The following is a 13,016-nucleotide window of genomic DNA, read 5'->3' as shown; positions in this document are numbered from 1 at the left end:
ATCAGCTAAGAACTTGCTTTCCAGGCATTCCTTCTGGAATCATTGCAGTTGCCTACGATTGCATTCTTGAATTATTTATTACATTTTCTTCCTGGATCTCTGAAGTGGGAGTCTCAGGCTGTGGCAGTGGGGCTGGACCCTGCAGCACTGCGACACACGCCCTCAGGTTTCCCAAACATCTGCACACATCTGGACAGCTGCAGATAAACTGAGCTGCTGGGTTTGTTTGTACTGGTAAACTTTGGACAACTCCAGTTTAACCTTGATTTGATAAGATCGGAGATCAGAGATTTAGGCTAGCTGAGAGAAATGTCTGTCTGTCTCAGGCAGTTTGCAGTGTTTGTATTGACACTTTTTAGACAGCAGTTATTTAATAGTAGTCACAGAAGGTGGGGATGAAATGAGAGGAGAGGAGAGGAGGATGCTGCGGTGGAATAGTGTAGAGAACGCCTCCCAGACATTATAAACTGCAGTTACGAGGCAGTAGAGGAAAGTGCTCTGGGAGAGATTGGAATTTGAAAAGCAAAGTGGTGTGCTAGAGTTGTGAAGCTGAAATCTGCAATCTTAATTACCTTCGAGTCACAGTTCTGTTTGTTAGACCTCTTAAAAATGCTACCCCTAAAACAGGCTGATTCTGAAAGCAAGCACTGAGTGCAGAAAACAGAGTACCTAATTAAGAAAGTAGTTTAAGGTTTCAATAAAACTAGGTAATCAGGATGGAACAGAAACCAGTCAAAATAGGGGATACTGTTGACAGGGACTGATAAAAACGGGCTATAGTGTTGAGAATCTCAGTGGAATTGTACTGGAATATGATTCATGACTTTTTTAAGGACTGACAATCTATGTGTATGAATAGCTGTCCTAACAGAGTTTGCCCATCAGAATCAGCTGTGGGAAGAAAACAGTGTGACGGTTGTGTGTGACAGAAGAGAGAAAAAGGCACCCAGGACCTGAAAAATCCAGACAACACAAGAGCAAGGCATAGTTTTCCATTCTTTATTGAGCTCCATTTTTGTTTCTTTATATGTATTTCATATATATCTCAGCAATTTTATACAGTGCTTAATCAACAATCAGTTGGGGTTACAGTACATTAAGTGCATCATTCCTTGAAAACCAACCAGACAATTGTGTAAGGTGCAACACAAGCTGTTACTAATGATCTTGTTTGTTTGTTTGTTGTTGTTGAAATTTGTAAATATATCGGTATTTATATATGTGTCTAGATCTCTTCTTGATTTCTGCACTACCCTGAAAGGCCTTAGATTGGACATTAATGTATATATACATAGGTTTAGGCCTATATATCTCCAGCCAGTTGGATGTTGTATTAAATGCACTTATTAGTTAGGGCAGTTGTCACATTCAAGGTGTAATAAAAGCATTCTGCATTCACTACAATCGTATATAGAAGCTATCATAACATGTTTGGCCATCACGGGTTTTTATATTATTTTAATGTTTTTTATTTGCTAGAGAAACACTATTGCTTGCTTACTTGCTTGCTCTGCTTTGGCCACCCAGTTTCAAAAGGCTGCTTGTGTCTTTTGTGTACCCTCCCTCCCTCCCTCCCTCCCTCCCTTGATGTTCTTTGGTGTTGTTTCCCCCTCCCATTAGCCGTAATTTTCCTTCCCTCTGATTTACTTCTTGGCTTTTTCCTCAGTCTTGGTCTCCTTAGTGTCGGTGCTGGAGGATTTTTCTGCTTTCTGGGTCTTGGCGTCTGTGGCCTCCTTCTTATCTGGTTTGGGTGCTTCCTTCTCTTTCTTCTCTTCCTCCTTGGGGGTCTCATCCTTCTTGGCCTCCTTCTTCTCCTCCTTCTTGGCTGGCTTCACTTCTGCTTTGGGCTTCTCTGCCTCCTTGGGCTTTTCTTCAGTCTTGGCCTTAGCAGGAGACTTTTCTTCAGCCTTTCCTTTCTCCTCGGCCTTGTCTTTGCTCTCCTCCTTGGCAACTGGCTTCTCCTTGGGTTCGGCTTTTTCCTTCTCCTCTTTCTTGGCGGGGGCCTCTTTGGGTTCGGCCTTGGATACGGCCTTCTCTTGCTCCTCAGCCTTGGCCTTCTCAGGCTCTTTTGCCTTGGCTTTCTCCTCAGAGGGAATAGCTGGGGCATGGGCTTTCTTGGGGGGTCCCTCTGGTTTGCTCTCCTTCTTGGCTTCCTCTGCAGCAGGGGCAGAGGGTGCTTTTTCTTCCTTCTTTATGGGCTCCTTCTCCTTAGGCTTGTCTTCTTTCTTGCTCTCTGGTTTCTCCTCTTTCTTGGCTTCGGGTTCCTTCTTTTTGTCATCCTTGGCTGGCTGTGGCACTTCCTTGGGCTTCTCCTCCTTGGCCATCTTGTCCTTCTCCTTAGCCTCTTTGTCCTCAGCAGCCTTCTCTACTGGGGCTTTGGGGGCCTTTGGCTTTTCTTCAACAGGAGATTTGGGGGCAGGAGACTTGGCTTTTTCTTCAACAGGAGACTTGGATTTCTCTTCTACAGGAGACTTGGATTTCTCTTCTACCGGAGACTTGGATTTCTCTTCTACCGGAGACTTGGATTTCTCTTCTACCGGAGACTTGGATTTCTCTTCTACCGGAGACTTGGATTTCTCTTCTACCGGAGACTTGGATTTCTCTTCTACCGGAGACTTGGATTTCTCTTCTACCGGAGACTTGGATTTCTCTTCTACAAGAGTCTTGGATTTCTCTTCTACAGGAGACTGGGACTTCTCTTCTACTGGAGACTTGGATTCTGGAGATTTCTGCTCCTCAGTGTCAGACTTCCCACCAGCCGGTGACTTAGCGGGAGACTTGGCTTTTTCCTCAGTGGGAGATTTTGCTTGTGGTGATTTAGGGGCAGGAGATTTGGATTCAGGGGACTTCACTGCTGGCGATTTGGAATCTACGGTTTTCTCCACAGGTGATTTGGCTTCTGGCAATTTTGGAGAAAGGGATTTGGATTCCTCTTCAGTAGGGGATTTGGACTCTGGAGACTTGGTAGCGGGTGATTTGGCCTTTTCCTCTGTAGGAGATTTGGGCTCTGGGGATTTGGGGGCTGGAGATGTAGCCTCTGGGGAACCTGCCTTCCCTTTGGTGGGAGACTTCGCCTCGTCTTCCTCTCCTTCAGCAGATTTAACATCCTCCTCTTTCTCCTCTGCTGCTTCTTCTTCGGCCTCGTCTGCTTCCTCTCCTCCCTCTTCCTCCTGCTCTTCTTTCTCCTTGCTCTCTTCTTTCTCTCCTTCAGATTTGGTTTCTTCCTCAGCCTCCTCCTCCTCCTCCACTGCTTCTCCTTCTCCCTCTTCCTCCTCTCCCTCCTTCTCTCCTTCCTCACCATCTTCTGTCACTTCCTCTACCTGGGTCTCATCTGTCTGCTCCTCTACAATGACTGTGTCAGATTTCTCAGTTGCCTTGCTCCTGTCCTCTGTCTTCACCTTGACGTGAGTGGAGATTTTGGTGGGGGTGTCGATGTAGGAATACGGGCCCAGACCAGAGCTAAAGTGAGTCTCCTCACCCTCAAGCAGTTTTCTGTATAGTAACAAGGAACAGTGTTATCCAATCAGTTTACAGCTTACCTGTGACTACAGAATTATCCACCAACCTCAGGTATTCAAAAATAAAGGTTTATTCGTTTTTTACTGTTGCATCATAGGATCTTTGGCACAACCATCTCTGTCTTCTTCTTAACTAGCCATGCCCTGGGTATTAATGGATGGTGTGGACTTGAAATGCATGATATCTACATAGGGCAGTGGTGCTTGTCTAATCCCAAAATGTCTTGCCGACTGCCCTGCTTATAGTGTTTGCTAGGTTTTGGCTATGTAGAGAGGTCCATAGGCAATTAAAACTTTGGTCAATTTATGGAATTGGACTGAAGCCATATCAGAATGGTATAAAACAATATCTGGTCATTTAACATTAAAACTAGCCATTTTAAAGACAAGCAATGTGGATGAACTGATGTTAACTGCTGACTTTAACTGACACTCAAAGTATCCTCACCTGTATGCAGCGATCTCAATGTCCAGAGCCATCTTGACGTTGAGCAGTTCCTGGTAGTCCCTCAGTTGAGTGGCCATCTCCCACTTGGTGCTCTTCAGCTCATTGTCTAGCTGATGGATGGTCTCCTGCAAATGGGACACACACAGACACACTTAGTGCAGGGAATAAAACCCCTTTGGGCTTTGGTCTTTTTCTATCTGACAGTTCAATATATTTCAGTAATGCTAAATTTATTTTGGCTTGCGGGTCCCTGGTAAAGTCAAACGACCTTAATGATTCAAGGTAGGCCACAGTCTTACAGCAGGGATAGCAGATTGGGCAAAGAATAGGAAAATACTGTTTTATTCGATTGAGTATTTTACATTTCAAAAAAATAAAAACATTCAAAAAAAATATATTTATGATTAAAAAAAAATTTGAAAACAATTTATAAAATAACTTTTTTAAAATCTTAATGTGATTAACTTAAACAAAATACATGAACTCAAATAAACATGTGCTTAAATCAATGAAACAATAAACTGAAGCAAACTGCAATCCAACAAAAAAGGTCAAATACATTGAAAGTAACTGAAAATGCATCAGATAAATAAAAAAATTAAAAACAATAAAATAAAAACAAAAACAAAACAATCTGATGCATTTAAAATTAAATCCAGACGGCCAATGTATTTGACAAAATAACAGAACAAAACAACAACAAAAAAAACAAGCAAAACAAGCACATTCTAAAATCAAATCATTGTTTAAAAACAATTAAAATTCGTTTTTTCAAAATCATTTTTAAAAACAATCATTCATTAAAAGATTAAAAGGATCAAATAATAGGAAAAGGGGAAGGAAAATTATAAGTTTCAGCCTGCCTGTAGGGAGGAGAGGTCAGAGTGGTGGCGGTCTTCGATCTCATTGCACTGTCTCTCCAGGGAGTCCTTGGTTCCCTTCAGTGTCTCCAGCTCGGTGGTGCGGGACTGCAGCTGGCGGCGGTACTCGGAGATCTCGTCCTGGGCTCCACGGATGGCATCATTGTTGTAGCGAGCCGCCTCAGACAGCTTGTCCATGCGCACTGGGGGAGGGAAGAAGGACAAGGGACAACACCAATTTCCATAAAACTTGTTGAAGGTTTTTGATAGGAATAACAAGTTAGTTTTTGGGTGACTAAGGAGTTACAGTTTGTGAAACCATGGGGCAGTGCGTTTCTTTGCTTAATTCGGTGGGTGGCATTTTCAAAACGTAGGCCCTGTAATTTACAGAGTACAGATTAGACCTTTAAAATGGAAGCTGATTAAAATAAAATTGGAGGAAGGGGTGCTGTTTTACTTAGCTGATGTATCAGCATGTTCTAACATAGATAACAGTCTGCATGTGTTCCTTTGTGTTTGATTTTCTCTGCAAAAGAGTCTCGCTCAAGAGTTTCTTTAGCGATTTTCATGTTCCAGATTTGTTTGTTTCATGGTGTATTATAAGCTTTTTGTGTAGTTCGTATCATAAATAGAACATGCCATTGCACATTCAAATTAGACTGCATTTGGGTTCAGTTCTGCAAGGATTAACAAATGCTTGAACGTCGATTGCTCTAACAAGACATCACTCAGGTGCAGCAAAATATACCCTTTCACAAAGCAGGGGGTGACCGGGAGCCATTGCAGAAACATTCTCTGCTGAAGATCTGGCCACAGCAGTAGTGAAAGGAAGAAAAGACTTTATAGGATGTTACTTGGCAGGACCATTTTATATATTCACTTAAAAAATGGTTCCATCCCAGGTGGGGGACACTGCTGTTGTAACCTTGAGCAAGGTACTATACCTAGATTTCTTCAGGAAAAACACAGCCGTATAAATGGGGAAATGCACATTTAGTCAATTACTATGTATAACTAGATCAAGAATTGGCTGCTCCAAGCAGGATTGTATTTCAGGGTCAGGGGTAGTTCTGTTTGATTTTCTATTAATTTCCTATTGCTTTTTGAAAACATTCATTCCAAAACAAAAAGATAGCATACAGACACCAGAGTCTTAAGTAAGCGGTGGAGTACAACATTAAATCAATGTGAAAGGATTGATACCTTGCACACCACAGATATCTCTATTGAACCCAAATCCAAGTCTGGGTAGTTACCTCTTCTTTGTGAAAATATTCAACATTCTCATTTCATAACTTATCTTAAAGTAGGTTTGCATTTGATTGCAAAATAATGGTGGTTCAGGTGGCAGTTATTTGAAGGCGTTTGGACTACACCTCATCCTCTGACCATCCATCACCACACAATCTGCCAGTGATGGACTGCGCTCCTGGTATAAACGCTACTCAGATCATTCGGACAGATTGTGTAGGGGTCCAAATCCTAAGGGAGGGGTCTTAATTATTCTTATGTACATTTCAAGGTCCTCTGCACGGAAAGGTCTATTCACAGTATGCCTTCCAGCTATGCATTATGGGTCTCATATTGACACAAGTTTGTGTAAGTATACCGATGAAGCAGACCTAATTTGACACTGAATGTGCCTCTTGAAGGGTATCTTGCTTTAGCGCACTTCCTGCTTCCTGAAGGTCAGAGATAAAGGGACCTGGAGAGACCCAAATCCAGCAGGCTGTACAGCTCACCCTTAAACCATCCATTGCCAACAATTTAGCACAGGAGTTCAATTACTTAGAAATCATATGGAACTGAAGGTTATGAACAGCCTTCAGTCCCAAATTACTTCTAAGTGACTGAACTCCTGTGCTTAATTGGAGCTCAATTTGAACCATCCCTTCGGGTCAGAGATTTGCTTAATTGATCGATAACTACCCATATGGAACAGATGTACATTTTCAATATTTGGAAGAAATGTGACTACCTTATATTTATACATCTATATTTTTTGATGTTGAAAATATATTGTAGAAATAAATCTCATCATATATTTTCAACCGATACAATATTGTAAATATTATTATTATTATTATTATTATTATTATTATTATTATTATTGTAAATTCTCGCATGTGAAAAATATAAGGATTATTGTTGTCGTGTGTCATGATTTGCTACTGTACAAACTGGATTGTATTTCTATGGTTCCGGTTATCATGCTATTTACAAAATACAAGTAGATTTTGGTAAAGACTGTAAAATTCAGTTCTTCAGAGTAAAGAACATTCTAATTACCCACCATTGCACTGTAATAGCCTACATGATGTATCAGTTCATATAGTTATACTAAATAGAGTAGCTTTATAATCCAAAATGTATACTGTAATCAAATGATAAAATCATACTGAAATTTCAATAACCGTTGTTTTTTTTTTATCAATAATCCTATAATATAATTTTCATACAAGGCAACCCTAGTAAGGCTAGAGGTTTGTTCCATATGGGTGACATATTCCCTGTCTATAGAAAGTGGGGATTTATTGAAGGGTCTCCTATAAAATGTGAATGGACAGGGCCTCTTCGGGAGCAGGGCTGGGGACCTCTGGGATTGGGCATGAACAGAATGGGGAGTAGGACTGGTACACAGCCAGTCCACTTCACAGGGAAACAAGTCTTCCTTCATGTTCTGATGCTCACCCACAGGCCGCTACTCTCTTTGAGAAGCCGTGTCTAGGCTTATGCAAGTTTGCCCTAGTTTTAATTTACCATAGGATCTTTGCACTATGGTGGTTTCATAGGTTGACAAAGCTTTCCTATGGTTGTAATATGCACTCACTGTGCCTTACTCCACTTTAGTATGAGTCTACCACAGTAAACATGCCATACAGCTATTTGTCATGGTATGTCATTGTATTCCCAGGGTCGAGTGTAGTATATCACAGTGAAAGCATGTTGAACCCATAGCAAACCACTAGAAATTTGTGATGAAACCACATTAAAAGTGCAAAACTCCTAAGGTAAATGTACCACGGTAGACTTGCGTGAAGGCAAGTAATGTTAGAGATGGGTCCCCCCCAACTCCTTCAACTCCACTGGTGGGGTGACCACATGCAGCAACACAACACCCATGCTGCACACACAGTCTCACGGGCAAACACCTACACAGCACTCCACACCTACACAAGGCTCTCCCACAATCACATACAGAACACACACCGAGTTAATAACACACACACACACACATACACACAGAGACCATGCGCTGTTAATCACAGTCGCGTCACTACAACATCCACAGCTCTGGGGAACAGGGTCTGGCAAGACTTTGTAGTCTTTAAAAATGGATCTGAACCACACACTCTCACAGACCCTAACTGAGACTTATAACCTTTGGACACTAAAGGCATATCAGCCATTTTGCTTTCAGTGTGATTATAAACCTTTCCTGCGATTTATTTGATTGCAGAATTCACGGACATCTTCCTACAAAGCCGAGAGTGACATCCTATGTAAGAAACAACACAATTTACATTTGTTGTGACTCAGCTACAACGGTAGTATTCTAGTAGAGTAGAGTCTAGTGTTTCTCTCCTGAAATATTGGTCTCCTCCCCACACATCAATCATCTCCCTCTTGTACTAGCACTGCATAATTTACCAATAAAATGCTCACTCACAATAAACTACATCTGCATTTTTTTTGCGTAAAGTCAGTTAATCAGAAAAATGCTTGCATCCCTCTCTTCACAACTACACACACACATTTGTATCTGATGACAGGCAGACACAAACATTGCACTGTACAGTACATGCATGAACACCCACTGCCGCTCAAATCCCAGTCTCACCCAACAGTTGCCTGCAGAGTAGATGGTGCCAACGGCTCCCCCTAGTGTTAAGTACAGGGACATAAAAATTGGTTAGAAACCCATGTTCCGAATTTGATTATTCGATGCTGAATTTTACATTGCACTTCTGAATGGGTGGGAGGTAATATTAATATTCTAGTAATAGCTCAGCCTCAGTATCTTAAAATGAAAACCTGTAATCAATTGGTTAATGAATTCAGTCAGAGAAGCGAGACTTGTGTCCTCCACCACAGAGTCGGTTTTTATGACAATGCTAATGAAGTGCAGCGTCCTTGTGTCGACTTTGAGTTATCGTATATTACACGATACAGAAAAACATTTCAACGTATACGATATTATTGCAAAATAGATTGGAATAATTAATTGTAAACCATAGAGTTTTATTGTGAACAATAAAATAAATTATGTAGACTTTTTTAACTAAATTGGGCACGTTTGACGACACATGGAAGGGGACATATTTATGAAAAGCGATTGGGATACGCATTCTGGACGTCATTTTATTAGTGTATCTTAAAAACATATATGCATTTCAAGTGTATTAAGATATATGCCTAATTTTTTGGGGGCTTCTTTCTGCAATGAGCTTTTTTTGTGTGTTCTTTTAAAGAAAAGAAAAGGGACAACAACTCTGCCATCTTGGTGCAAGGATAAGGTTGAAACAACCTAATATGAGAAAATGACATTTGCATTAATTATACTGTAAAGATTTACAGTATACGTGTTGACATAATTCATTGCACTGAAATGAACCTGACAGATAAAATGCAACTGATTACTTATGACATTTGGCATAAGTAAACAATGCATACATTAAATAACTCCGATATCTAATGCACCCATGGTAGCATGGTAGTCCTCTACATATAAAATTGAATTCAAGTTGATGAAAAATGTGATTAGAAGTACAAATGACAAATGACTTAAAAGACATTGAATTTCAACTAAGTTTCGGAACTCCCCTCGTTCTGTAATCTTTATTCTTCATGAATTAGACTTGAATTCAGCTAAACTGTAAAATGTATGCAAAGTGTGTCTCATGAATCATGTCAGTATATGCTGGCCTATTTGTTTGTATATGTTTATATTCTACATTCTGATTATATCATGGACAGTTCCTGTTGATTGTGAATTAAACGATGATCCTCAGTTCCTTTATTTGGTGTTTGCTACTGTATTGCAGTCACAGTCGGCACCCGAAATTGCCGACTCATCTTCCTCCGCATTGCACATTTTCAGTCAGTATTTATTACCTAGCGGACACCCTTTTTCAGCTACACATCTCAATAAAAAACAGTACAGTTAGAGCAATAAAATGCTATATGTAACTTTATCCTGTAAAATACAAATAACTTTGACAAATACCCAACAAAGTGCATGACTATATTTGGGGGTATATGTAGTTAAGCAGCAGTTAAACTCACAGACTCAAGATGTATTGTCAACTGTTGAGAAGTAGCTGTCTAGTTATATATCCAGGTATCTATTTTTGTACATGTTGGAGAGTCTGTATGCTATGTCAAAGTGTGTTTTTATTTCTTTTCAGAGATGCTTTGTAGTTGGCAAGAGATATACCGTTCGAAGACATCTTCCTCGTGATAACCAAGTATCCTTTCTTGTTCGATAAAGCTTTCCATTTGCATCAATGGGGGCACCATGTTATTTTGTGCTGCTGTAATGCTGAAGTCATGGCAGCAGGTATGGTTTCTGCCGTGGTCCCGCTGTGAGAGTTATAGAGCAGGTCTCCACTCGCTGCTTTGCGGCAAGGCTGAGCGCTCAGTCAGCACTGCGGAGAGCGCACTTCTCGCCGATTGGCCGGCCCCTCGCCCTGGAGCAGGTTTCAATACTCGCTTTCCCTAGCGCAGATTTCCCGCAGTTCTGCACAGATCTGCAGAATCCCACCGATCCCATTGGCGGAGCAGCGCACACCCGTGCAGAACTGTGGAAATGTACACGAAAGCGACCATTACACTGCATCTGCATTGTGCATTGGCAATACCGCAGCAATGCGCCTCCGAACCACAGCACAAGCCACTCATACATTATACCAGCGGGACTTTTCTCTTGCGTTACCCCCCCCCCCAACCCTCCTTCGCATTGTAGTTGGCAAAAATAGCGCATTTTAATTGGTTGGGTTTCAATCCAATCGATTCCAGCAGCAGTTTAATACATAATTAACCAATAAGCTGTACAGCCAGCATGACTGTCACTTTTAAACTACAGTGAATTGATTTATGAGTTTGTTTAATTTATGAGCTTGCTGGTTGAAATATAGACACGTCCTAATGCAGATTTCTCACTAGTTTCTGCGAGATTCATACTTTAAATCAAATGACATCTTATCATTTTTATTATACTGCAATAAATGTGTTGCATTTATTTATTTTTAATTGCAATTTCCCATGTTTTATGCGCAATAATGTCATTTTGAGACTACAATGACCAAGTGGTATAACCAATTTTTATATATATAGTTTATTTGGAATAACCTACGGAGGAATATTACTATATATGCTATATATATGTAGCAGAAATTATGAGAAGAAGAAATTATGAGTTGAGAATATTCCTCCGTAGGTTATTCCAAATAAACTAAAATGCTAAAAGAACAAGGCAAGACAAAAGGACAAACGATGCAGAAAGTTTCGTTTAGTCTATTTTGATTCTCTTCAGTGGAAACTTGAATTCTTATATTCCCTTAAGCAACAAGGGTAGCACATTGACAGTCCTTTGTGACATTGGAAGTATTCTGGCTACACACATAAACTAAACTAAAGCTTTGGTACAGTTAAGGTTTTTTGTAATAATCTCTTAAAATGACATTATGATGATGATGATGATTATTATTACTATCCCTTCTAAAATGTAGCCTATTATTACTCATATGTTCTTAAACACTCTTTTGGTAGTTTTAAACTGACGTCTGTAAAATTGTATCGAACAAGCAACGTTCAACTACAAAACTTTCCTGTGACGAACTAATTTGGGAAACTAGTTGGTCTGATTTCTGAGATTGTCCGATTGGGCTCTCCGTGAGTGGGCTAGTGTTGTCTGTGTAGGGTGTATCTCAGGTCTTTAGTGTCTGGAAAAGGGCGCAGCTCACCTTTGAACCACTCCTCAGCCTGCACGGCGCTTTTGGAGGCATGGGTGTCCAGCTGGGCGCGGATCTCCCGCAGGGCGCTGGTGACGTCCGACTTGAGCACGTCCCTGACATCCATGGTGACCTGAGAGCCCTGGATCTGCGTCAGGAGATCCCCCACCTCCTCGTCGTGGTTCTTCTTGAGGAAAGCCGCCTCTTCCTGGAGGGACTGCAGCTTCTTGTCCAGCTCCATGCGCGCCAGGCCCGCCTCATCGATGTACTTGGACATGGCCCGGATCGCCGCCTCCAGCTCTTCCCGGCTTCTGGCCTCGTCCTCCAGCCTCTGCTTGACGTGCTGCATGTCCTCCTCGATGTGCTCCTGCTCCAGCTGCACCTGGGCTTTCTCGTTGCTCAGCTGCACCACCACGTTGCGCAGGTCGGTGATCTCTCGCTCGTAGAGCTCCCCGATCGCCGACCTCCCGGCTTGGCTCTGTTTCAGCGCCGATGCCTCGGCCTCCAAGTTCTTGTTCTGCAGTTCGAGCTGCCTGACTTTGTCAATGTAGCCGGCGAAGCGGTCGTTGAGCACTTGCAGCATCTCCTTCTCGTTGCGGGATCTCATGTCTCCGTTGAAGGACTCCAGGCTGTCTGCGGAGGAGAGCTGGCTGTAGCCGCCCACCCCACCACGGCGGTAAGAGGAGACGTTGGAGCCCCGAGACCAGGACTGCGAGTGGAAGCCGCTGGAGGCCAGGGAGCCCGCCGACCTGGAGACATTGCGCTGCGGGTCGCCGTGCACCTTGCGGTAGGCGGTGGTGCCGTAGAGGGTATCCAAAGTGTAGCTCATCTCTCCACTGATGAAAACAGCGGCACTGCGGCAAGACAAGGAGAGCTGCAGCTTTTTATACTGCGGGAGGAGGAAACCCAGCTACTCAGCAAGAATGGACCAAACTGAATCTGTCTCTCTTAAAGGAGAATCCTCTCGATTTCCAGTATCTCATGCAGACTGCTTTGTTTAATATACACTCACCTAAAGGATTATTAGGAACACCTGTTCAATTTCTCATTAATGCAATTATCTAACCAACCAATCACATGGCAGTTGCTTCAATGCATTTAGGGGTGTGGTCCTGGTCAAGACAATCTCCTGAACTCCAAACTGAATGTCTGAATGGGAAAGAAAGGTGATTTAAGCAATTTTGAGCGTGGCATGGTTGTTGGTGCCAGACGGGCCGGTCTGAGTATTTCACAATCT

General features: G+C 42.0%; 1 protein-coding gene across 1 annotated transcript; it reads right to left on the bottom strand.

Annotated features, from left to right (window-relative positions):
• Positions 1-1,584: 1,584 nt before the first annotated feature.
• LOC136712850 (neurofilament heavy polypeptide) lies at positions 1,585-12,667 on the bottom strand. Its single transcript, XM_066689652.1, has 4 exons — positions 11,792-12,667; positions 4,830-5,029; positions 3,967-4,091; positions 1,585-3,492 (listed from the first exon to the last, which is right to left on the bottom strand). Exons 1-4 carry the CDS (start codon positions 12,606-12,608, stop codon positions 1,644-1,646), a joined length of 2,991 nt encoding a protein of 996 aa, XP_066545749.1. The 5' UTR covers positions 12,609-12,667; the 3' UTR covers positions 1,585-1,643.
• Positions 12,668-13,016: the final 349 nt, after the last annotated feature.

The sequence above is a fragment of the Amia ocellicauda genome, chromosome 17 (assembly GCF_036373705.1).
Source record: "Amia ocellicauda isolate fAmiCal2 chromosome 17, fAmiCal2.hap1, whole genome shotgun sequence".
Taxonomy (NCBI): Eukaryota; Metazoa; Chordata; class Actinopteri; order Amiiformes; family Amiidae; genus Amia; species Amia ocellicauda.
The sequence above is the reverse complement of the archived record's forward strand: the minus strand, read 5'-3'. Positions and strand labels throughout refer to the sequence as shown.

Bases quoted from the DNA above. Each gene is read 5' to 3' on its own strand.
- LOC136712850 (XM_066689652.1), bottom strand. From the start codon at position 12,608: ATGAGCTACACTTTGGATACCCTCTACGGCACCACCGCCTACCGCAAG. The intron at 4,092-4,829 runs GCAGGCTGAAAC...TCCCATTTGCAG, and splicing joins CTGACCTCTCCTCCCTACAG to GAGACCATCCATCAGCTAGA. The intron at 3,493-3,966 runs GTGAGGATACTT...GTTACTATACAG, and splicing joins ATTGAGATCGCTGCATACAG to AAAACTGCTTGAGGGTGAGG.